This window comes from Salmo trutta, chromosome 3, assembly GCF_901001165.1.
Source record: "Salmo trutta chromosome 3, fSalTru1.1, whole genome shotgun sequence".
NCBI lineage: Eukaryota > Metazoa > Chordata > Actinopteri > Salmoniformes > Salmonidae > Salmo > Salmo trutta.
In genome coordinates, this window is record NC_042959.1 from 22,966,799 (window position 1) to 22,993,889 (window position 27,091).

General features: G+C 42.9%; 1 protein-coding gene across 1 annotated transcript in view; it reads right to left on the minus strand.

Annotated features, from left to right (window-relative positions):
- Window positions 1-11,772: 11,772 nt before the first annotated feature.
- The window catches only part of LOC115170583 (rap guanine nucleotide exchange factor 2-like), a 153,006-nt gene continuing 137,687 nt past the window's right edge, over window positions 11,773-27,091 (minus strand). Inside the window, 14 exon segments of the mRNA XM_029726850.1 lie at window positions 11,773-12,304; window positions 12,960-13,262; window positions 16,431-16,566; window positions 16,568-16,855; window positions 16,857-16,944; window positions 17,266-17,471; window positions 20,689-20,858; window positions 21,785-21,811; window positions 21,814-21,921; window positions 21,924-21,956; window positions 22,201-22,279; window positions 22,282-22,426; window positions 23,694-23,717; window positions 24,220-24,343. Of these exon segments, the coding sequence (XP_029582710.1) occupies window positions 12,279-12,304; window positions 12,960-13,262; window positions 16,431-16,566; window positions 16,568-16,855; window positions 16,857-16,944; window positions 17,266-17,471; window positions 20,689-20,858; window positions 21,785-21,811; window positions 21,814-21,921; window positions 21,924-21,956; window positions 22,201-22,279; window positions 22,282-22,426; window positions 23,694-23,717; window positions 24,220-24,343 (1,757 nt within the window). The 3' untranslated portion in view covers window positions 11,773-12,278.

Sequence of the window (27,091 nt, forward strand, 5' to 3'; positions counted from 1 at the left end):
TCTTAAAAAATATGTATGTCTATATAGGTATGTGTATGTATATATGTATGCATATATATATGCATATGTGTATGCATACACACACATACATATACACACACATACACATATATATATATATATACACACACATGCATATACATATATATACATATATATACACATATATACATATGTATATATACATATATATACACATATATACATATGTATATGTATATATATATGTATATATGTATATGCATACACATATACATACCTATATAGACATACATACTTTATATATATATATGTATATGTGTATATATATGTATACACACACACACACACACACACACACACATACATACATACATACATACATACATATATATACACACACACACACACACACACACACACACACACATACACACATATATATATATATTTACCCCAAAATATATGGGGGATTGGAAATGATGCAGACAATTACATTGATGGAAGCAACAACCTTTCCGCAATATTAAGATGATCCACCCCTTAAAAAAAAAGTAGTAGTAGTATGTTCAATAGGAAAGGAAAATTAATAAGCGCGCGCACTCTGTGGTGGTTCATTTCTGCATTACCAAATGAGGAGAGTTACAAACTTCACACACCAGTCAGAGTTATACTTAAACTACATCTTTAATAATAAGAGCTTTGCAATAGCACTGACATTCAGTGATGCGCCATTTCTAATGAACCATTGAAAGTGACAACACAAAAGTACAAAGATCTTTTATTGCCAAGATAAACCCCTCTCAACCTACATGACGAACCATAGATCTTAGGAACAGTTCACAAAGAAAGACTTTTACTTGAGAGAGGAGTATCCCATAGCCAGATAGCATTCGCTATAAATTATCGTTCAGTTTGGTCCCTAAGACGAGGTTCTAATCCCGTTCCTGGTACTTCATAGCACAAAAACACCATCTCATCCAATGGCATAAATCAATTGTCAACTCTAGATACTCCCATCTCAAGTAAACCCCCTCTTGACACCACTCATGGACTAGCTCACTGAGGGGAGTGAGCCTCTAGGTCATACACTATCCCAGGATAAGTGCAACATCAGAGAGGACATACAATGGTTCCAGACACTGCCATACACCTCCCCCCAATGCCAAAGGAGGGAGTTACTTGCGCACAGACATTGTGGAGACAAGTAATTGGTTCCCCGTTAATCACGCCATCCCTTCACATGGTTTAACAGATACATTCCCATATGAAGACAATGTTCCATCCTGTCCTCTTCCCTTTCTGATATTCTGCATAGCACCAGGGATATGTGAAAGACAAGCCTGACCTCTCCCCTCTCTGGGCCCCAAGTGACTGAGCCCCAGCTGAAGGAAGAAATGCAACTGCCAACACTAGAGTCTATTAGAAATACATTCTAATAGACACATATATCACATAAACATATTATGCAATACAAGCATTATAACATAATCTTGCAATTTTCCACGACACCTCTCCCTACCGCGCCAAAAGAATGATATTGTTCCGGTGCTCTTCTCACCAAAAAACAAGCCTGAAACCTTGAACAAAGACTGTTGACATTAGTGGAAGCCATAGGAATTGCAATCTGGGAGACGGATTTACATAGAAACAATAGGTTTCCATATCTGGGACCCAAAAAAATAAAAAATTATTCTTCGGATTTTCACCTGCCATATCAATTATGTTATAGTCTCAGACATTGTTTTAACCGTTTTAGAAACGTCAAAGTGTTTTCTGTCCAATGCTACCAATTATATGCATATCCTGGCTTCTGGGTAGTTTACTTTGGGCACATCAGTCAGGCGGAAATTCAGGAAACTAGACCCTATCCCAGAGAGGCTAATGTCCTCGGCCACTAGGAGCACCACCTCTGGATGAGCGTTTTCCTGTTTGCTTATGGCCGTATACAGCTCATTGAGTGCGGTCTTTGTGCCAGCATCGGTTTGTGGGGGTAAATAGACAGCTACGAAAAGTATAGACGAAACCTCTCTTGGTAAAAAGTGTGGTCTATAGCTTATCATGACATACTCTACCTCAGGTGAGCAAAACCGAGACTTCCTTAGATTTCGTGCACCAGCTGTTTACAAATATACATAGACAAATATACATACACCCCTTGTCTTACCAGAGGCCGCTGATCGATCCTGCCGAAAGAGCTTAAAACCCGCCAGCTGTATGTTCTTCATGTTGTCATTCAGCCACGACTTGGTGAAACATTTTCCCGTTGGTAGGATATACACAACCATTCAAAAGTTTGGGGTCACTTAGAAATGTCCTTGTTTTTGAAAGAAAAGCACTTTTTCTGTCCATTAAAATAGCATCAAATTGATCAGAAATACAGTGTAGACTTTGTTAATGTTGTAAATTACTATTGTAGCTGGAAAATGGCTGATTTCTTCTGGAATATCTACATAGACGTACAGAGGCCCATTATCAGCAACCATCACTACTGTGTCCCAATGGCAGGTTGTGTTAGATAATCCAAGTTTATCATTTTAAAGGGCTAATTGATCATTAGAAAACACTTTTGCAATTATGTTAGCACAGATGAAAACTGTTGTCCTGATTAAAGAAGCAATACAACTGGCCTTCTTAGACTATTTGAGTATCTGGAGCATCAGCATTTGTGGGTTCGATTACAGGCTCAAAATGGCCAGAAACAAAGAACTTTCTTTAGTCTATTCTTGTTCTGAGAAATGAAGGCTATTCCATGCGAGAAATTGACAAGAAACTGAAGATCTCATACAACGCTGTGTACTACTCCCTTCACAGAAGAGCGCAAACTGTCTCTAACCAGAATAGAAAGAGTGGGAGGCCCCGGTGCACATCTGAGCAAGAGGACAAGTACATTAGAGTGTCTAGAAATGGGATGGGTCAAAGAACCCACACTGGACAGAGGAAGATTGAAAAAAAGTGTTATGGACAGACTAATCTAAGATTGAGGTGTTCGGATCACAAAGAATGACATTCGTGAGATGTAGAAAAAAATTAAAGATGCTGGTGGAGTGCCTGACACCAACTATCAAGCATGGTGAAGGCAATGTGGTGGTCTGGGGGTGCTTTGGTGGTGGTAAAGTGGGAGATTTGTACAGGGTAAAAGGGATCTTGACGAAGGAAGGCTATTACTCTATTTTGCAACGCCATGCCATACCCTGTGGATGGTGCTTCATTGGAGCCAATTTCCTCCTACAACAGGACAATGACCCAAAGCACAGCTCCAAACTATGCAAGAACTATTTAGGAAAGAAGCAGTCAGCTGTCATTCTGTCTATAATGGAGTGACCAGCACAGTCACCGGATCTCAACCCTATTGAGCTATTGTGGGAGCAGCTTGACCGTTGACAACTAGAATGCCAAAGGTCTGCAAGGCTGTAATTGCTGCAAATGGAGGATTCTTTGACAAAAGCACAGTTTGAAGGACACAATTATTATTTCAATTAAAAATCATTATTTATATGGTTTTAGACCCCATCATAGCACTGAGACTGCACTTGTGAAGGTGGTAAATGACCTTTTAATGACGTCAGACCGAGGCTCTGCATCTGTCCTCGTGCTCCTAGATCTTAGTGCCGCTTTTGATACCATCGATCACCACATTCTTTGGAGAGATTGGAGAACCCAAATTGGTCTACATGGACAAGTTCTGGCCTGGTTTAGATCTTATCTGTCGGAAGATATCAGTTTGTCTCTGTGAATGGTTTGTCCTCTGACAATCAATTGTAAATTTCGGTGTTCCTCAAGGTTCCGTTTTAGGACCACTATTGTTTCACTATATATTTTACCTCTTGGGGATGTCATTCGAAAACATAATGTTAAATTTCACTGCTATTGCGGGACGACACACAGCTGTACATTTCAATGAAACATGGTGAAGCTCCAAAATTGCCCTCGCTAGAAGCCTGTGTTTCAGACAATAAGGAAGTGGATGGCTGCAAACTTTCTACTTTTAAACTCGGACAAAACAGAGATGCTTGTTCTAGGTCCCAAGAAACAAAGAGATCTTCTGTCAATCTGACAATTAATCTGGATGGTTGTACAGTCGTCTCAAATAAACTGTGAAGGACCTCGGTGTTACTCTGGACCCTGATCTCTCTTTTGAAGAACATATCAAGACTGTTTCAAGGACAGCTTTTTTCCATCTACGTAACATTGCAAAAAATCAGAAACTTTCTGTCCAAAAAATGACGCAGAAAAATTAATCCATGCTTTTGTTACTTCTAGGCTGGACTACTGCAATGCTCTACTTTCCGGCTACCCGGATAAAGCACTAAACAAACTTCAGTTAGTGCTAAATACGGCTGCTAGAATCCTGACTAGAACCAAAAAATTTGAATCATATTACTCCAGTGCTAGCCTCCCTACACTGGCTTCCTGTTAAGGCAGGGCTGATTTCAAGGTTTTACTGCTAACCTACAAAGCATTACATGGGCTTGCTCCTACCTATCTTTCCGATTTGGTCCTGCCGTACATACCTACACGTACGCTACGGTCACAAGACGCAGGCCTCCTAATTGTCCCTAGAATTTCTAAGCAAACGGCTGGAGGTAGGGCTTTCTCCTATAGAGCTCCATTTGTATGGAATGGTCTGCCTACCCATGTGAGAGACGCAGACTCAGTCTCAACCTTTAAGTCTTTACTGAAGACTTATCTCTTCAGTAGGTCCTATGATTAAGTGTAGTCTGGCCCAGGAGTGTGAAGGTGAACGGAAAGGCTGGAGCAACGAACCGCCCTTGCTGTCTCTGCCTTGCCGGTTCCCCTCTTTCCACTGGGATTCTCTGCCTCTAACCCTATTACAGGGGCTGAGTCACTGACTTACTGGTGTTCTTCCATGCCGTCCATGGGAGGGGTGCGTCACTTGAGTGGGTTGAGTCACTGACGTGGTCCTTCCTGTCTGGGTTGGGCGCCCCCCCCTTGGGTTGTGCCATGGCGGAGATTTTGTGGGCTATACTCGGCCTTGTCTTCGGACGGTAAGTTGGTGATTGTAGACATCCCTCTAGTGGTGTGGGGGCTGTGCTTTGGCAAAGTGGGTGGGGTTATATCCTGCCTGTTTGGCCCTGTCCGGGGGGGTATCATCGATGGGCCACAGTGTCTTCTGATCCCTCCTATGTGCCGGGGGGCTAGGGTCAGTCTGTTTCATCTGGAGTATTTCTTGTCTTATCCTGTGTCCTGTGTGAATTTAAATATGCTCTCTCTAATTCTTCTTCTTTCCTCTCTTTCTTTCTTCTCTCGGAGGACCTGAGCCCTAGGACCATGCCTCGGGACTACCTGGCAATGATGACTCCTTGCTGTCCCCAGTCCACCTGGCCATGCTGCTGCTCCAGTTTCAACTGTTCTGCCTGCGGCTACGGAACCCTGACCTGTTCACCGGACGTGCTTGTTGCAACCCTCGACATACTACAATGATTATTATTATTTGACCATGCTGGTCATTTATGAACATTTTAACATCTTGACCATGTTCTGTTATAATATCCACCCGGCACAGCCAGAAGAGGACTGGCCACCCCTCATAGCCTGGTTCCTCTCTAGGTTTCTTCCTAGGTTTTTGGCTTTTCTAGGGAGTTTTTCCTAGCCACTGTGCCTCTTTCACATGCATTGCTTGCTGTTTGGGGTTTTAGGCTGGGTTTCTGTACAGCACTTTGAGATTTCAGCTGATATACGAAGGGCTATATAAATAATTTGATTTGATTTGATAACCTTGTCAACGTCTTGACTATATTTCCTAATTTCATGTATGTTCTCATGGAAACAAGGACATAGTGTACGTAGTGTACGTGATCGTAGTCCATCTATTTTATTTTCCATTGATTTATGTTGGCTAATAGAACCGATGGTAAGGGAGATTACCTGCTCGCCGCCGTATCCTTACAAGGCATCCGGACCTTCGTCCCAGATAATCTCCATCTCTTCTCCAGTGAATGACGGGGATGAGGCCTTGTCGGGCATCTGAAGTATATAGAAATATATAGAAGCTTTTCCGGGTCATAAGTACACAGTGGCAGAAACATTATGTACAAAATAAGTTACAAATAAACGCAAAAAAAACACCACAGTAGCACAATTAGTTAGGGGATTGTAAAACGGCAGCCATCTGTTCCCGCGCCATTTTATATGTTGATCAGATTCAAGTCTGGGCTCTGGCTGGGCCACTCAAGGACATTCAGAGACTTGTCCCGAAGCCACTCCTGACGTTGTCTTGGCTCTGTGCTTTGGTTCGTTGTCCTGTTGGAAGGTGAACCACCCCACTCTGAGGTCCTTAGTGCTCTGGAATAGGTTTTTCATCAAGGATTTCTCTGTACATTGCTCCGTTCATTTTCCCTTGATCCTGACTAGTCTCCCAGTCCCTGAAAAACATCCCCACAGCATGATGCTGGCAACCACAATGCTTCACCGTAGGGATGCGGCCAGGTTTCCTCCAGACGTGACGCTTGGCATTCAGGCCCGAGTTTCAATCTTGGTTTCATCAGACCAGGACTCTGTTTCTCAAGGTCAGAGTCCTTTAGGTGTCTTTTGGCAAACTCCAGTGGGCTTATCATGTGCCTTTTACTGAAGAGTGGCTTCTGTCTGGCCACTCTAAACCAAAAAAGGCCTGTTTGGTGGAGGTGCTGCAGAAGATGGTTTGTCCTTCTGGAAGGTTCGCCCATCTCCCCAGAAGAACTCTAGTGCTCTGTCAGAGTGACCATCGGTTTTCTTGGTCACCTCCCTGACCAAGGCCCTTATCCCCCGATTGCTCAGTTTGGCTGGGCGGCGAGCTCCTTGGAAAAGTCTTGGTGGTTCCAACTTGTAATTTAAGAATGACTTCAATGCTGCAGACATTTTTTGGTAGCCTTCCCCAGATCTGTGCCTGAACACAATCCTGTCTCGGCCGCTTTACGGACAATTCCTTCAACCTCATGACTTGGTTTTTTTCTCTGACATGCCACTGTCAACTGTGGGACCTTATATAGACAGTTATGCTTCCAAATCATGTCCACTTATTTGAATTTACCACAGGTGACTCAAAATCAAATTGTAGAAACATCTCAAGGATGATCAAATGAAACAGGATGCAGCTGAGCTCAATTTCAAATCTCATAGCAAAGGGTTTAAATACTTATGTAAATAAAGTATGTTTTTTATTTTAAATAAATGTGTTAATTTCTAAAAACCTATTTTCGATTTGTCGTTATGGGGTAGTGTGTAGATTGATGAACTTTTTTTTATTTAATCCATTTTAGAATAAGGCTGTAATGTAATCTCGGAGTCTGAATACTGTACATGGTGACATTCAACCATACATGTTTCTACCGGAATATATATATATATATATATGTATATATACACCACACAACACACACACACGATTCCAAACCAAGTATTGGATTTAGCTAGAAACTCAGCTATAGCCGATGCCAGCACCAAGAGTGCAGATACGGTGGCCGGGGTGGGGGGGTGGGGGGGGGGGGGGGGGGGGGGGGGGGGGGGGGGGGGGGGGGGGGGGGGGGGGGGGGGGGGGGGGGGGGGGGGAATCACATAACTTTTGTTTGCTAACTTAGGTAGCTAGCTAGTTAGCTAAACAATGGCAGGTAGCCATATCTATGACTGAAAATAGAAGAGGTTTTACAATCGGAGATCTATTGCATCTACCTACCTGACCTACCTATCCAACCTACCTGCCCGTGTTGTGAGCTTATTTCAGTCTTAGTGGCTGCATTGGCTACACTTAGGTCACACAGGAGGAAGGATGGGCATGTCAGAGCCTTCCTTCCCACTACATGAGGGGCTCCGAGCCTTCCATTTAGACTTTGGCTGGTCTGAAGTCAACTCATACCTCCATAGCTTGCTTCTGGATCTTCTGCCCTGGTCCTATCTGTTTCTGGTCCTGTCCCCGAGGTAAAGAGTTTTAAAGAGGGATTGAGCATGGGCCTACTCCAAGAGACAGTGTGGACAAATTACCACGTGTGATTTACATAAACCAGACCTGGACACTGGATCACCTTGTACAGACTTGGAAGGCTGTCTACTTGGCTCTAACCGCAGCCTAAAACATATCATTTATGTATTACTGAAATAAATGAAAACCAGCTATTTATGTGAAACTGATTTTAATAAATAGTAACAATTTTAAAGTTTGCTCATTCACAGTGGATAACATTTAACCAATGTCTAATAAAAGGGTCTGAATGTACTCTAATATCAAAGAAACAAGGGGGTTTCAAGAAGCCTTGAACATATTACATTGCTAAGGCTGGCTTCAGTCAATGTCCATGAACAGTTTTAGTTCTGAAAAGTTTAAGGCGTTGTAGAAAATATTTGTGAAATAAATATGATCAGTGAAGATAAAACGTTATCTCCTGGTGTAAAAACCTGGCTAACTATACCTTACATTGCTGTATGGTATCACATTTTAGTAATTATTATTCCAACAAAAAATGACAAAAGTTAAAAAAGAAACAAGTGGAGACTTATATTTTATTAATTCTGACATACACTGTTGTCATTAGAAAAGTATGAGGGTTACACAGTTCAAGTTACTTCCATGTCCTTATCTTGTGCAAACACTAGATGGGGCATAGGAGAGGTCTTGGAAAGGAACAATATTCAAGAGACGAAAACCTCCAAATGCAGGAAAAAAATAAGTGCATTTAAACCTATGAAGTGATAACTTTTGTAGTATTATGTGATTTCCCAGCTTCATACAAACTGGATGTTGAGGCATAAACATAGTACATTTCAACAAAAATATAACCAATATTTACAATATTGTATTAAAAATACAAAAAAAAACTACTGATACTTACTCCACCAATGTCTTTTTAAAAGACATACAGGTCAAAGTAGTATAAGAAAGTATGAGAATCATCACCAGTTAAATATACCTTCTCACTTGACATCACATCAAACCGAGTAGCAGTTCTACCTACTACAATTATCTTTATGCTTGTACATTGTTGTGCAACGTTTTGTTTTTCGAAATAGGACTTGGTCTGCTAAGAGTTGAAGGAAAGTGAATGATGATGATGCATGTTACCACTGAATTACAAACGCATTAGACAATCTATTGGCAGCCATAGAAAAAATTTATCATGAACAAAAAACATGAACAAATGATTATAGTGTAATGACAAACCACAGTGAAAAAACACTGCACTCGTTTATTTCTACTTCTCAGTCTATAGTTTCTAACTACTGATCAATGTGATCAGCACAACTCAGTGATAAAATAAGTGACACTTTCACAATTTGATTACTAATAATCTGATTAGCAGCCTTCAAAGTTAATTATTTAATCTAGGTAACTTCCCCACTGGAGTCAAAAAACAAACATATTCAATAACCTTCTTCAGTCAATTCCAATGATGTTGCGAAACAGTGGAAAACAGGTTGTTCTACTAGCCTAGCACTGCCCTAGTCATATACACATCCACTATTCTTGATGCCTGTAACAGTGAAGGACTTCTCCAAGTGGCTTTGCAATGAAGAGGAAGGGATGTCTCCAACAGCAGGTTGGAGAGAAGGTTTATTTTAGTTAATTCTCGTGTATTCTAGTTCAGTTTAAAAGGACAATCCTTAGTTGAAACAATAAAGCATTCACGCCGCCTCTGTTTTGCTACAAAGTTGACGGGTGGGCCTGGAGAAATGTAACCACTCAAATTAATAGACGGGATATGCATGCAGGACTGACCAATCAAGATATCAAAATTAGTTTAAGCGTGTTTTTGAGGCTATACAAGTCTGTTTACATTTACAAACATTGAAGTAAACAGATTCTATTTTGGGGTATGATGGGGTGTGACAGTTGAACTAAGCTCATGAGGCATTTATAAGTTATATTCTTCAAGAATCATGGAATATATCATTAATTTATAAGTCCAAAATGGACATAGCAACAGCAGATTGCTCCTTTACATGTGTGACAAACCCAGGGAAAGAGTTTGTTATGCAGCACCACTAAAGTACCGAGACTCCATTACCTATATAGGATTCAAGCCTTTGGGGTGCATAACTCAAACACGTCCCCAAGTTGGTTCATTTTAAAATCAGGTATAAATCACCTCTGTACTTATCGTTCAACATCACCATTAGGGACAAGACTAAGCCAATATAAATCTCATGTAGTTGTCCAAAACATACTGTCTAAATATAGAATGAATATAAGTCACCAAGTGACCTTCCAGTTAAAACCTGGATGTTCCTATCAGCGGATTCATTGCTAAATATACAAGCTGACATTTTTTCCAATCTCTGAAAGACTAAAAACGTGTGTGGGCAGTGCTTCCCTTCTCTGGCCCCGTCCCTCCCCCAAGGCAGGCTTTTTGAAAGGGAGGCGGGACAGTAAACAACACAATCCTTTGGGCAAAATTCAAAAAAATTGACCAGACCACAAAGGCTTCAAGTGATTCCTCTCATCAACACGAATTCAAAGATGGAGCATTTTTGTTACCCTACATGATGACTTCAGCCATACAAGTTTCAACCGGAATATAGCGAAGAGGATTCAAAACAAAGAATTTGATTAGCTAGAAGCTCAACTACAGCCGATGCCAGCACCAAGAGGGCAGATGACAAACACGGTGGCTAGCTCAGTATGTTATATTTCCTGCAAGCCACCCTAGCTAGCAAGCAAACTTAGTTAATCTACTGAAACATGTATTGCTGACTATCATACTACTTACTGTGTTACAGTGGGGGGGGGAAATCATTTTTTTCTGTTTGCCAACTTAGGTAGCTAGGTAGGTAGGTAGCCAGCCTAGCTAGCTAAGTTAGCTAAACAAAACTATAGGCAGCCATATCTATGACTAAAAATAGAAGAGGTTTTACAATTGGAGATGGGACCCGGCCGACCAGCTAGGTCCAGCCAGATGGGAGCCGGCTGGACAGGTAGGGCCACTGCTACGCCTCACACCGTTAAAACTGTACATTACCATAATTTCCGGACTATAAGCCGCAACTTTTTTCCCACGCTTTGGACCTCGCGGCTTAAACAATAACGCGGCTAATATATGGATTTTTCCCACTTTCAATTTTTTTTTGAAAGGAGGATGACTTCAGTGGTTTCAGTGCACAGGAGGAGGAAGATAGTGACCAATGACTGTTCTTGGTAGGCTACTGTTTACTGCAATTTTTTAATTTTTGTTACAAGCTGTGTTTTCGTTAAAGCCTATTTATTTTTGTTACAAGCCGTGTTTCATTAAAGCCTGTGTAAAGTTCATTTGTTTCAATGTACCGGTAGGCACCTGCGGCTTATAGACATGTGCGGCTTATTTATGTTCAAAATAATAATTTATTTAATTCAGTGTGGGTGCGGCTTATATTCAGGTGCACTCAATAGTCCGAAATTACAGTACTGTATATGACCTAGAACTTACGATGTGGCTGGGTCGTATTGGAAAAAGAGACCGATATCCAGGCCAGGTTTGGGAATGGAGGGTGTGTACTAAAACTTAAGGTTTTACTGAAAAGTGCTGGAGCCAAACTGCCAGTGTGTCAGTACATTAGATTATGAAGGTGCATGTTGGTTACGCCAAATGATTTCTCTCATTGTGACTGTCCAGTTAGCAGTGGGGTGGAGCCACCACTAGGTCATGTCTAATATGTGAATGACCAGATAATACTGTAATTGTGGAATAAAACACCCTTCTGACAGATTTTTATTCCGAGTCCATAGATATGAGACGTGGGTATAGTCTCTTTTACCCCCATAGTGCAATAGTTCTGGAAAGAAAACCCCAAAAACCTAGCAGGAATTTGAAAATCCTTAAGAGTTCAAAATCGATCAATGTTCTTTTATTAAATCAGCATTGTCCGTTTTGTTCACGTTTATAAAGTAGAAAAAGAAAAAGTGCAGACAAAGCTCAACACGTCATGATGCTGTGTGTAAAGTGAGGTGGGGTTGGGATAATAGTCCTGGAAAGCTGTTCCAGGACAGCTGTGTGTTTGTGTGAGCGTGGTTGTCACGCGTCGCCGTAGGTTTTTCCAGCAAAACAGTTTCACTTGTTTTTCTTTTTTCCAAAGTGCCAGGTATTGTATCTTTCTTTTCTGTCTCTCCTTCTTCTACTTCTTCACAGTATTTTTCAAGCAGGGTTATTCAACCCCTGATAATGCGTTAAGGCAGGGGAGGGAGATGAGGCAGAAGGAGTCTACCAATCAGGAGGGAGAGTCCGACGGAGGAGGCAGGCACGTACGTACTGGAGTTGCTTTGTGCCGGCCATCAGTGTCTTTTTTTTACGGCTCCATGGAAGCGACGTCAAGTCTTCTAGCAGAAGACTGTTTCTCTCTCAGACTGCTGATACCTGTTCATCCTCTGAAGAGAGAAAGAAAAAAAATAGCCATGTTGGTTACAAAGATGTTAAAACCCTGTGAAAGAATTAGAGGCAGAAAGCCCCCCACAACATCACTAACTGGTCTCTATGTGAACTTACTGTACCATGGTCTACTATCAAAACATGAACATTAAGTGAGAAAAACACTGCTGGGGATGTAAGAGCATGTGTGCAAGCATTGACACAAATAAAAATAAAAATGGGTGAGCAAACCTAACAACTTGTGCCCCCAGATGAATGCCATTCAACACAGAGTGAGGAGCTAATGCCTGATAGCTTGGTCAGCTTTGGTCCAAGCATGATGACATCATGCACATGAGATGCCATGGTGGGTTGGTGCTAGCCCTGGTCCCAGATCTGTTTGTGCGGTCTTGACATCTCCTCAATGCCCATTCCGCATAGAGTTGGCAAGACAGTACAAACAGATCTGGGACCAGGCTAGGTTTGCAGTGGAATATGAGGGTAGTCTGTTGTTCCTGGTGGGCATGCATGTTATCATTGGTATAAATCAGTAATTTACCTCAGCCTGGGGGGGGCTGCCCTTTAAACCCGTACACTCATCTCAGGGCCTGGTTGTCTCGGTGTGTGTGCCACTGTCTTCCTCAGAGCGACTAGTTTGGGAGACAAGGACTCACCCCTCTTTCCTCCTCCGGCTCTTCATCCTCGCTGGCGATCGGGTGCGGTGGAGCCCATGGCGCTTTGTGGTTCCGGAACCTGGGTGTTGTTGGGACTGGTGGTGATGCTGGGAGTCGGGCGACTGGGTGACCATGCGCGAGCGCTGCAGGGCCGTGGAGTAGTCGGGTGGGCGGCGGCCAGAGTGGGACGGGGCCGTGGGCGGGGGTGGCGACTGCGTCTGGCCCTCACTGAAGTCAGAGATTGTCAGGGCGGTGTAGCCTGGCGGGGTGGGAGGGGGCTCGCGGTACCGGCTCTCCTTTCGTGCTAAGGGGGTGAAAGATGGTGGGGAAAAACGCAATTAACATTTTAACTGCATCTGCACCACACACTCCATCCAGAAAAAGTGTTGGCATGGAGATCTACATGCGACATAATTCAGAGGACATGCACTTCTCTCCATGGATGTGTCATGACGTTGGCCTGTGGGTAAGGTTTATGACCTCCCCATAAATAACCTTTCTCCTTCCCTCTCTCTCTCTCTCTGACTCTACTGAAGGACTCTTGAATAGCCTTTGTTAAACATAGAGAGTCTGGAACATCAAACAAGTGGGGGAAAGGAACCATATTTCGGTAATAGAACCAGTTGAAAATATGCATTGGTACTTAATGAATATGATGTCTGTTCAGTTGTCATCTGAGACATTATGACTGATGACAGCACGACATAAACTGTATGTGGGAAAGTCTACACATTATAGTTATCAGATTCACATGGAATTGTTGTTCAATTAAATGCAATTTAAATGAAACTATTTGTGAAAAGATTAAATGTAATTTTAGCTTCCAAATGAGAGAATTGGGTTTTCATAAGGTTAGAGCCCTGCTCAATCAGTGGCCCGTCGCTGTGAAGAGACATGGGTTATAAACTATGAAACACACCCTTCTCTCCCTCCACTATATAAGCCCTTGACGAAAATGTAACCTCCTGTTCCGAGGACGATAGGACGACGGTCCATACGTTAAAAAGGATTAACATGTCAACTACAGAACTAAGCCAACCTCAGCTTGAGCTTTGGTTGTGAATGGTATGAACTTTGAACTCTTATTCACTAAAGAAGTGAGACATCCTAGCCGTTGAGTTAGCAACAGCAGCTGTAAACGTGGGCTAGGAAAGGACGGAACGACGTATCCAGTCTAACACACAACGAAGATACTACAACGTATCCAATTTACCACCAGAGACATCTTCCTGTCCTCGGAAGAATCTCTGTTGCCAACACGGCCAGCATCTACGACCAACCTAGCGAAGCGCAGCTCAGAGTAAATATTTATTGCATTTTCCTTTTCCAAATGGGCGGTCATTTAGGAATGCATAAGATACTGTATTTACAATAGCACAGCTTCTCCCTTTGTTTCTCAGTCTTCCCGCTCTTTCATTCAAGCCCAACCCCCTCTCTCTGTCCCCCAGGGACGTTTTCTGTATGACATTATCTGCATTCTGTGTATATGTATTCTGTGTGATTAGTTAAGTATTTAGTAAATAAATAATTAACACCAATTTTGTATGTGATGATTCAACTTGGTTAGGCAGGGTTCATGAAGATAACCAAGAATGTATAACTTTCCAGATGAGACTGAAATAAGGTGAAGATTAATATTGACTGCTATTAATGTAAAATATTACTAGGTCTTTCAGAGTTTATTCGGAAGATAACAGCTCTATAAACACTTCGTGGTGCCCCGACTTTCTAGTTAATTACATTTACATGATTAGCTCAATCAGGTAATATTAATTACAGAGAAAGGATTTTATAGAATAACATGTCATATCACTTAACCTGTTTAGGATAGGGGGCAGTATTTTCACGGCCGGATAAAAAAACGTACCCGATTTAATCTGGTTATTACTCCTGCCCAGAAACTAGAATATGCATATATTGTTTGACTTAGATAGAAAACACCCTAAAGTTTCTAAAACTGTTGAATGTGTCTGAGTATAACAGAACTCATATGGCAGGCCAAAACCTGAGAAGATTCTATACAGGAAGTGCCCTCTCTGACCATTTCTGTGGCCTTCTATAGCCTCTTTAATCGAAAACAGAGGATCTCTGCTGTAACGTGACATTTTCTAAGACTCCATAGGCTCTCAGAAGGCGCCAGAAACGTTGAATGAGTGACTCTGCAGTCCCTGGCTGAAAAACAGTAGCGCATTTGGATAGTGGTCGATCTGAGAAACAATGAAACGGGTGCACGCGTGCACGTGAAGACTCCATTTTACATTTTCAGTCTTTGAAACGAAAACAAACGTCGCCTGGTCGGAATATTATCGCTATTTTACGAGGAAAAATTGCATAAAAAATTGATTTTAAACAGCGTTTGACATGCTTCGAAGAACGGTAATGGAATATTTCAAAAAAAAATTGTCACAATATACGCACCGGCGCGTCACCCTTCGGATAGTGTCTTGAACGCAAGAACAAACGCAGCTATTTGGATATAACTATGGATTATTGGAACCAAACAACATTTGTTTGTTGAAGTAGAAGTCCATTCTGACGAAGAACAGCAAAGGTAATCCAATTTTTCTTATAGTAAATCTGAGTTTGGTGAGTGCCAAACTTGGTGGGTGTCAAAATAGCTAGCCATGATGGCCGGGCTATCTACTCAGAATATTGCAAAATGTGCTTTCACACGAAAAGCTGTTTTAAAATCGGACATAGCGGATTGCATAAAGGAGTTCTGTATCTATAATTCTTAAAATAATTGTTATGTTTTTGTAAACGTTTATCGTGAGTAATTTAGTAAATTCACCGAAGTTTGCGGGGGGTATGCTAGTTCTGAACGTCACATGCTAATGTAAAAAAGCTGGTTTTTGATATAAATATGAACTTGATTGAACAGACATGCATGTATTGTATAACATAATGTCCTAGGCGTGTCATCTAATGAAGATCATCAAAGGTTAGTGCTGCATTTAGCTGTGGTTTTGGTTTTTTGTGACATTATATGCAAGCTTGAAAAATGGGTGTCTGATTATTTCTGGCTGGGTACTCTCCTGACATAATCTAATGTTTTGCTTTCGTTGTAAAGCCTTTTTGAAATCGGACAATGTGGTTAGATAAAGGAGAGTCTTGTCTTTAAAATGGTGTAAAATAGTCATATGTTTGAAAATTGACGTTTTGGATTTTTGAGGAGTTTGTAATTCGCGCCACGCCCTATCATTGGACATTGGAGCGGTGTTCCGCTAGCGGAACATTTAGATGTAGAGGTTAATCCGGCATAGCCAAAGACACGACAGATGTACACAAATCATAAAAATGCATACACGTGAGCAGGGTTTGGCATGTTCAGACATTCTAAATCCGACCTTTCATCAGGAACCTGTTAATTTGTTGAGGAACAGGTATGGACAACCCTAACATTAGCCTATGAGGACAGCTTAACCCTTCCATCAACACAACAGACAAACAAACATGTCAGAGGTCAACTCACTGATAAGACCCTTGTTGCCGGCGGTGATGGGCGATGGCCTTCCGTGCTGCTTGGCCTCGTCAGACCCCATGGACGTGATACTACTCGTCTCTGGGTCAGCGTTCACGTCTTTCCCGCCTCGGCGTTTAATCGTGCCCAGTGTCACCCTCTGAGTCCTCGCCCCAGTACGCTGCAGAGGAAGATGAAGAAGAGGCCGATGCCCAGCTCCCTCTAGCCTGAGATGCCCACAGTCCAAGGGGACCCCTATAACGCTTCAGGCCCCCGGGAGGATGGACACCCATGCTGACCACACCACCCGGCCCGAAGGCCAGGGTCTCCCAGCTGCGTCCCTGCTGCATGGTCTGGATGTTGTCGTGGGAGCCCGAGGAGCACGAGGTCCAGGAGCCGCGGCCACTGTCTGCAGCATCCAGGGAGACACGGTCCCCCTTGGTCCTGGGTCAGCTCTTCAGAGCTGGGAGATAGCACCGTGGCACAGGTATACAGACCCCGGCAGTCCTGCATGGACGAGTAGGAACTGTTTGTGGGGTTGGGGGGGGCAGAGAGTTAGAGACAAGCTATAACTTTACAATTGGGGGTTAGCGATTAGAGGCAAGCTACACATTTACAATTGGGGTTTCCACTCATCAAGTGGAAAAATAAAGGGTTGGGATTGGATCTCTTCCTTTTTCCATTTTGAAATTAAAGCTCATCACTGTCCTTAGCTGTTAAAATAGGATGTGTACCAAATACTACATTTCAAGTTAACCACTCAACAATTTTATAACTAGGGTACATTATCCCTTTAAACAAAGTTTTTGGGATGATGATCATTAGAATGGGCAGTGTTGGTTCCTACCCGAGGCTGTACTGGTCCGGGTCTGTCGTAGCCCTCCTCTCCAGACGCACCCCTCCAGCGTGGGGGTCTCCCACCCCTCCGGAGTGCCTGAGCCCCCTCCTTTCCTCCTGGGCCATGTCAAAGGAAGAGTTGCTGACCAGGCTGGAGCGCGATGAGATCTCGCTGTGACCTGAGTCTGAGTAGGCATCTCCTGTTCTGGGGGTAGCCTAGAGAGTAGGGGGGTGGTCTATTAACTAACTGATCAATCATTATTAAACCCTTTTCAGATCAGCAGATGTCACACAAAGTGCTAAATGATTCCAATCTACTCGTCCAGGGGTTGTGTTCAGAGGGTTGAATCGTTTAGAACCTCCTAACATGGATTTACAGCAGGTTGGATAGGAGAACACATAGGTTCATAGGCTCACTGCAAGAAACTTCTCTTTCTAACTGCACCTCGAAAACAAAACCTCTAACCTCTCAAATCCCTACCATCACTCTGCACGCCAGATAACTTACAGCTTGAACACAGTCATACTCTGTGACCTACAATGAAAGGAGAAATTAAGATTCAAGGAAGCCACTACACAAGCCCACAATCACCTAATCAGCCTAATAAAAGGATTGGGGAAATACACAGCAAGTCCTAACTTTACAACAAAACTCAGAACGTGCAGTGATTCAACCAAAAAAAATGAAGATCCTCACACCTTTAGTTTGGAGTCACAGAAGGACTGACATTTCAAAGCAATCCCCATTCACACACACACCAATACCCTCATCTCAAAGCCAGAAATCTCATCAAATGACTGCTCTCTAACATTCTGGGCACAAGTAATTGGAAATTGAGTGTTCTGTGACATTAAATCATTGGCAAACCAACCGCGAGCTACCATTCAGAAAATGGAGGATTGCTCTTCCAAGTCAGATAGCCTAGCGTCAAGTCAGTTCCTGAAACCCATCCAATAATAAGTGAATTAGTTTTCACCGGTGGACCGAAGGGCTTCTACCGGCTTCTAAACACACAGACATGAATCAAGCGGAGTAGTGGATGTCGGTGAAGCAGCAGCATCTGAGCCCATCTATCTTCTGAAGCAACTGTCATACTACGTGTAATGCTACTAGACATCCCAGCAGCAACCCCGCTACTAAGACAAGTGGGGCGACAGACAAGCCCGCAGGACACCCTATATACACTGAACAAAAATATAAATGCAACATGTTAAGTGTTGGTCCCATGTTTCATGAGCTGAAAGATCAAAGAAATTTTCCATATGCACAAAAAGCTAATATTTCTCAAAAATGTTGTGCACACATTTGCTTACATCCCTGTTAGTGAGCATTTCTCCTTTGAAAGATAATCCTTCCATCTGACAGGTGTGGCATATCAAGAAGCTGATTAAACAGCATGATCATTACACAGCTGCACCTTGTGCTGGGGACAATAAAGGCCACTAAAATGTGCAGTTGTCACACAACACCAACAAGTTTTGAGGGGGCTGCAGGGATGTCCACCAGAGCTGTTGCCAGAGAATTGTATGTTAATTTCTCTACCATAAGCCGCCTCCAACGTTGTTTTAGAGAAATGGCTGAACGTCCAACCGAACTCAGAACTGCAGACCACATGTATGGCGTTGTGTGGGCGAGCGGTTTGCTGATGTCAGCGTTGTGAAGAGAGTGCCCCATGGTGTGGGCGGGGTTATGGTATGGGCAGGCATAAGCTACGGACAACGAACACAATTTTATTTTATTGATGGCAATTTGAATGCACAAAAATACCGTGATGAGATCCTGAGGCCCATTGTGAGGCCCATTTTGTCCCACATCTGTATTCCCAGTCATGTAAAATCCATAGATTAGGGCCTAATTTATTTATTTAAATTGACGTATTTCCTCACTTGAACTGTAACTCAGTAAAATCAAGGAAATTGCATGTTGCATTTTTATTCAGTATATATACAGGTCCCAACCACTTCGTACTTGTAAGATCCAACTGGGTCGTGTTCATTAGGGCATGCAACATAAAACATTTTGCAATGGAAAATGAAATGTAATTTCTTAGGTTTCAAGTTTTAATGTCACATGCACAAGTACAGTGAAATGCCTTCTTGCAAACTCAAAACCCAACAACGCAATAATCAATAATGTATTACTAGAAAAAAAGCACACAAGGAATAATAATATAGAAAGTAAGTAAGCATACTATATACAGGAAACACTTAAAGTAAATCCCAATACTATATTTACATGTGCAGGGATACTGGAGTGATAGAGGTAGATATTTATAGGGATAAGGGGACTAGCCAACAGGATATAAGATAAACAATAGTAGCAGCAGGTTGTATGTGAGTGGTGTACGGGTGTGTAGAGTCCGTATAAATGTATGTCCATATTATGTGTGAGTGAGCAGATGATGGAGTGAGTGTTTGTGTGCGTGTGTGTTTGAGTGACAGCATGTGTGAGTGTGTAGGGCCCTGTGAGTGTACATAGAGACAGTGCAAATACTGAAATAAAAGGTCTAGGCCAGCAGCGTCTGTTTAGGTCTAGGGCCGGTCTGGGCCAGTCCCAGTTTACCTGTGGCTGTCTGTTTACTGGTAAAGGTAACCTTCCGGACACTTTGGCCCTTCAGTGTCCCGAGCCCTGCGTGCAGCAAGGCAAAGAGACATCACACACAGATAGGACACAGGACAGCATCACAGTATGTAAGGAGTGAGGTAGTTGGGATAGGAGGTAGGGGTGATTGATAGCTGATTCCAATATGGAACAGTGTAGACTAGGCAGTCTAGGCAGACACATTGCATATGCTCAGAACGACAAAATGGAACCCTTTACATAGCCTTTCTCCCTTGTCTATAGGAGACTCACGCTGTTTAAATTTGATTAGACGTTCACAAATTTACAGATTTGACTATCACTAATGTGATGACATGTTTGTAAAGTAATAAAGGTGAAATATCTTGGGTAGATGTTCCTAAAACAGATTATAACTATATATGGACATATATGGCGTAATCATTAATATTATTGATCATAACATCATATTTGTATATGTTTTATTATACTTTTATTGTGTACTAGATCATATCGGTTGAAAAGTGTTTTTTCTCAGACATAAATAAACTATTCAGGTGAAAGCCAAAGGCCATAGCTTTCTGGGGGGGGGGGGGGCACCTACTACATGTATAAATATTGCCCTCCTGCTAGATTGATGACTAAAACCATAGCGAAACACTGCAAGCTCCGTCAGCTCAACTTTCCTTTTTCATGGGTCACAAGAAAACTCTGTGTTCCATGGCCCTAAAAACCTTGAGTAACCGTTGCTACATCAGTATTATTATGACATCACAGGAGGCTGAACTGGTAGTTTCACTATGACCACCAGGTGTCAGCAGTAATCTTCTAAATCTCTGTGTGAGTGAGAGGGGCACTGGGCTGAGGTTAGACTGATGGGATTATTAGCTTACCCTTCTTGGGCGAGCTCTGTGGTGAGGTGGGCGGGGAGGAGAGCTGCGAGGTGGTGTTGGATACAGTGTCCTCAGTCTGACGCTTGTGACGCTCGCTGGCCTCCTCTGACAGTGACAGGATCTTCTTCAACGACTGAGGGGAACTCGTGCCTTCAAAACAAAACAATAGCCAAAATTAGCGTTGTGGAGTGAACGTCAATGGGTGGGGTTTTAAACGTAGCCATAGCCTACATTGTCTGGTGAGTTTTTAATCCTCACTTGGCCAGACGGCCTCTAGGTGGTGCTCAAGTCACAGTGAAAGGAGAGGTAGTACTACAGAGGTTTTATCTATTGTCTAAGAATTTAAATGGATGGAGAAAAACAAACTTGGCAGAGTGGATACTACTGTAGCAACACAGTGAAGCACAGCTACATGAGCTAATGTCTCCCTCCAAAGCAGGTTCTTCAAGAAATAGTTCCCACTTCCCACAGTCTTCTTGAATCCTGAACTACGCGTAAAGATGGAATCCTCAGTAGCCACCCCACCACCGCTGGTCGCCCTACCACTATTGTTATAGTTTTTTGTTGTTGAGCTAAGGAGCGTCGTGCAGCATGGTAAAAAATATTGCTGTACATATTGTGCTCTTCTACCGCGCGTACAATAATGTCTGAGGGGGAAAAAAACGGTTTGTTGTTTGCAGTAACTTCTTTGTTGTTGTAATATCACATCGGACGTGGCTGATTCACCATTAAGGATTCCAGCTTTAACCCTCAACCTAACCCATGTTTAGAGTAGGATAAAACTTCAGCAAAGGCCGGTTTCCCAGATGCAGATTAATCCTTAGAATCTCCATTGACAGTGTTTTCAGTTCAGGAATAAACTTAATCTGGGTCTTTGGGAAACCTGCTCATAGCGTCTAACTAGCGTAATGCCACACTAGAAGCAACATTGTGATCAGGTGCGCTTTACCTGAAATTGAAATAAATCTGTTTTCCTGAAAGGAGAAACACAGATTTGTGTGGTGTCAGGAAAGAAACAATGTACTATAACGTATATTTTCAAGTATATTTTCCCCCTTACTTGTTCAAGTTCTTACCGAATGGTGGCAGGTCCTTGACGGGTACTTCTTGCGTGAGGGGTAGAGGGCTACGGCGGGCACCTGGAGGGCCTGGTTGCCCTTCTGCAGATGGCTCCTCTGCTGGCTGGCAGCCCTGGACACCACCGGAGACCGTGTCTGGCCTCTTTACTGCCACCAGCATTCTTGGGCACTGAGAAAATGGTTGAGGAGAATGTGGTACTGAACAACAAATACTACCAGTGAGAAACCGAGTGTTGCTGCTAAGCCCAAAATGGCCACCTGGACCACTCATGTGTGCATCAATCACATGTTGATGGAGGGCTCATATTGCAGTTAGATATCGCAAGGGTATGTACTCCCACACTAAGTGCGAGACAGCGAACACAAGCAGTGTGTGTGTGGTGTCCACAGCATGTACTCTCTCCACCACTTACGTGTGTTGATGGAGGGCTCACACTGCAGCGAGAGGGTCTGCAGCGCCTCTTCGTTGGTCTCCAGGCTGAGGTTTGGACAGGAACCTGCTTGACCCTGCGGGCCATTTGGGCATCCTCATACAGCTTCTTGGCGTTCAGGAAGGAACTGCGCCTCACCCGCTTCTTGTGCCCGCCCGTCTGGGTGACGTCTAGCACCGCCGCATTGGCACTGCCCTGGCTAAGTGAACTGGTCACACACGCGCGCACACACGGGCGCATACGCACACACACACACACACACACACACACACAGAGAGAGAGAGACAGAGAGGGAAGATAGTGACCACCATCAGACTATGACCGTGTGTGTACTACTATTTAGGTAACTGTGTGTGGGGGTACTATTCCTGGAATGTAGTTCAGAGGAGGGCCGTTTGAGAGGCAGACATGCAGAGACTGAGGCTTTGGGGGCATTCCTCTCAGCTCCAGAACATTACATGCATTCCAAGGAAGAAGGGGAGGGAATAGGGGCCAAGGGGTCAAGAAGCAGGGGAGGTGTGTGTGTGTGTGTGTGTGTTGGGGCATTTCTAGTGATGATAGTCAGTTAACATTTCTGTGGTCTAAAACCAAAGTAGCTGCAGTGAAATGCCTTTTCATCAGAACCTATGGTACATCCAGAGTACATGTATAGTGTGGTGGAATTGAACACAATAATTGTTCTGTAAACTACCTCCTTGGCCTCTGATGTAGACCAGGGGTTCCCAAACTCGGTCCTGGAGACCCACCTGGGTGCATGTTTTAGGTTTTACCCTGGAACTACACAGCTTTCAAATAACCAAAGCTTGATGGCGAGTTGGTTGTTTGATTCATCTGTGTAGTGCTAGGGTAAAAAACAAAAAACATGCACCAGTGGGGGACCGAACAGGACCGAGTTTGGGAAACCCTGATGTTAAGCATGACTAGTTTGGCTGTCCTTGTAGCACACTATACACTTTCATGTTGAAGAAAATATGTTTAGTCTGGAGACTGATACACAGAATAAATCCACACTATGACAAACTAATAGAACTGAAAACAAGATGGAAGTTGGCATGCTGTTTTTGTTAAGTAGGTGGGAAGACAAAGTAATCCCTTTTTCTAGTTCATGGATTGTGAATTGAATGGGATGCAAATTGCTATATCAGTTTTAATGAGTAATTGAGAAATATTTTGGGCAGAATAAAGAAATGTGACTTGAAACTAGCAAAAGTCATGTTCATTTCCATTTCTAAAGAACGTTTTAGCAGAGCCAAGCAGTGTTAGAAGGGTATGAAACCAAACGGGTTAGTTAAATCACCACTAAGTAACAGGTTAGTTAAATCAGCGCTAAATAAAAGGTTAGTTAAACCAGCACCAAATAACAGGTTAGTAAAATCAGCACTAAACCAAACAAACGAGGCGTCAGAAATGAGGGAGAGCGCATAAATTGGCCAGAATAAAATAGCATCGAAAGATCGTAGGTCACCAAAACTTACCCTAAACTCCTCCATTTCTTCTTCCTAGAAGGGATAGCCATGAACAGTGAAGCGTGGAGGGCAAAGAGTGGACGGAGAGAGAGAAAGGAGGGAGACAAGCTTAGACAGGATAGACCACTAAGAGCCACCAAGATCAGCAAGGTTACCAGAGGCCCACAATTGAGAGAAAGAGAGACAAACATTGATAACAAACAGACACCCAAAAATGACATGGCAGCATGGTGGACATGCAAAGTCTCACACACTTTCACATGGGCACTGTGTGGTTTCACATGAGCACTGTGTGGTTTCTACGCCAACAATAAGTAGACAGTACAGGAAACAGCTGGGTTGCCCGGAGAAACGTCTGCTCAAGAAAAAAGCCTTGTAGCGGGTAATATTGACAATCTACATGTAAACAATCAATCAATCAATCAATCAATCAATCATCGACAATCCACAGGGATTTGATTGGACCTAAAAGGGGATGGTGAAGCATTGTTAGTCTTCCGGGAATATTGGATTTCCGTGTTTTTCCCGATGTTACCTGGTTCTGAACATGAGCGCTGGGTCCATGTTGACGGAGGCCATGCGGCCCACGTGGCGGATCTCTTTGGCGATCATCCGCAGCTTCTCAAAGTTCACCAGGCCATCCACTTTAGAGTCATTCCCTGGGGAAAGACAAGTGACTATTAGTTATAACAGATTGATTAAGATGCCTTATATATATATATTTTTTAACCTTTGTTTAACTAGTTAAGTCAGTTAAGAACAAATTCTTATTTTACAATGACAACCTACACCGGCCAAACCTTCCCCAGACAACACTGCTAATTGTGTGCCGAACCTACGGGACTCCCAATCACGGCCGGTTGTGATACAGCCCGGGATCGAACCAGGGTTTGTAATGATGCCTCTAGCACTGAGATGCAGTGCCTTAAACCACTACGTCACTCTGGACAATAATAGTGCAATATTGGCATACAATTTAACTTAGTGCAACATCGTATACAAAAATGGTAGACCCAGCCAATGTTTTGCTGGTCTCTTGTCAAATCAAATTGCATTTGTCACATGCGCCGAATACAACCGTGAAATGCTTGCTTACAAGCCCTTAACTCATATTTTTCTTAACGGCACTGTTGGTTAAGAAAATATTTACTAAATGAACTAAAGTTTGAAAAAGTAACAAAATAACAATAACGAGGCTATATACAGGGGGTACTGGTACCGAGTCAATGTGCGGGGGTACAGGTTAGTCATGGTAATATGTACACAGTACCAGTCAAAAGCTTGGACACACCTACTCATTCAAGGGTTTTTCTTAATTTTTTACATTGTAGAATAACAGTGAAGACATCAAAACTATGAAATAACACATACGGAATCATGTAGTAACCAAAAATGTGTTACACAAATCAAAATATATTATATATTTGAGATTCTTCAAATAGCCACCCTTTGCCTTGACAGCTTTACACATTCTTGGCATTCTCTCAACCAGCTTCATGAGGTAGTCACCTGGAATGCACTTCAATTAAATAGGTGTGTCCTGTTAAAAGTTAATTTGTGGAATTTCTTCTCTTCTTAATGCGTTTGAGCCAATCATATGTTTGGTGACAAGGTAGGGGTGGAATACAGAAGATAGCCCTATTTGGTAATAGACCAAGTTCATATTATAGCAAGAACAGCTCAAATAAGCAAAGAGAAACGACAGTCCATCATTACTTTAAGATATGAATGTCAGTCAATCTGGAAAATGTCAAGAACTTTTACAGTTTCTTCAAGTGCAGTCGCAAAAACCACCAAGCGCTATGATGAAAATGGCTCACGTGAGGACCGCCACAGGAAAGGAAAACTGCAGAGGATAAATTCAAATAAAATTAAATCTTATTGGTCACATACACACGGTTAGCAGAAGTTAATGTGAGTGTAAAGAAATGCTTGTGCTTCTAGTTCCGACTATGCAGCAATATCTAACAAGTAATCTAACAAATTCACAACAACTACCTTATACACACAAATGTAAAGGGATGAATAGAATATGTACATATAAATATATGGATGACCGATGGCGTGTGGCATAGGCAAGATGCAGTAGATGGCATAGAATATAGTATATAGATATGAGATCAGTAATGTAGGATATGTAAACATTATTAAAGCGGCGTTATTTAAAGTGACTAGTGATACCTTTATTAAGTCCATTTATTTAAGTGGCCAGAGATTTGAGTCTGTATGTTGGCAGCAGCCTCTCTATGTTAGTGATAGCTGTTTAACAGTCTGATGGCCTTGAGATAGAAGCTGTTTTTCAGTCTCTCGGTCCCAGCTTTGATGCACCTGTACTGACCTCGCCTTCTGGATGATAGTGGTGTGAATAGGCAGTGGATCAGGTGGTTGTTGTCCTTGATGATCTTGTTGGCCTTCCTGTGACATCGGGTGCTGTAGGTGTCCTGGAGGGCAGATAGTTTGCCCCCGGTGATGCATTGTGCAGGCCGCACTACCCTCTGGAGAGCCTTATGGTTGAGGGCGGTGCAATTGCCATACCAGGCGGTGATACAGCCCGACAGGATGCTCTCGATTGTGCATCTGTAAAAGGTTGTGTTTTAGATGACAAGACAAATTTCTTCAGCCTCCAGAGGTTGAAGAGGTGCTGTTGCGCCTTCTTCACCACACTGTCTGTGTGGGTGGACCATTTCAGTTTGTCCGTGATCTGTACGTCGAGGAACTAAAAAACGTTCCACCTTCTCCACCTCTGTCCCGTCAATGTGGATGGGGGGGGTGTGCTCCCTCTGCTGTTTCCTGAAGTCCACGATCATCTCCTTTGTTTTGTTGACATTGAGTGAGGTTATTTTCCTGACACCACAATCCAAGGGCCCTCACCTTCTCCCTGTAGGCTGTCTCGTCGTTGTTGGTTATCAGGCCTACCACTGTAGTGTCGTCTGCAAACTTGATGATTGAGTTGGAAGCGTGCATGGCCACACAGTCATGGGTGAACAGGGACTACAGGAGAGGGCTGAGAACGCACCCTTGTGGGACCCCAGTATTGAGAATCTGCGGGGTGGAGATATTGTTTCCTACCTTCCCCACCTGGGGGCGGCCCTCAGAAAGTCGGGTCTCAAGCTTAATAACGAGTTTGGAGGGTACTATGGTGTTAAATGCTGAGCTGTTGTCAATTAACAGCATTCTTACATAGGTATTCCTCTTGTCCAGATGGGATAGGGCAGTGTGCAGTGTGATGGCGATTGCATCGTCAGTGAACCTATTGGGGCGGTAAGCAAATTGGAGTGGGTCTAGGGTATCCGGTAGGGTGGAGGTGATATGATCCTTGACTAGTCTCTCAAAGCACTTCATGATGACAAAAGTGAGTGCAATGGGACGATAGTGATTTAGTTCAGTTACCTTAGCTTTCTTGGGAT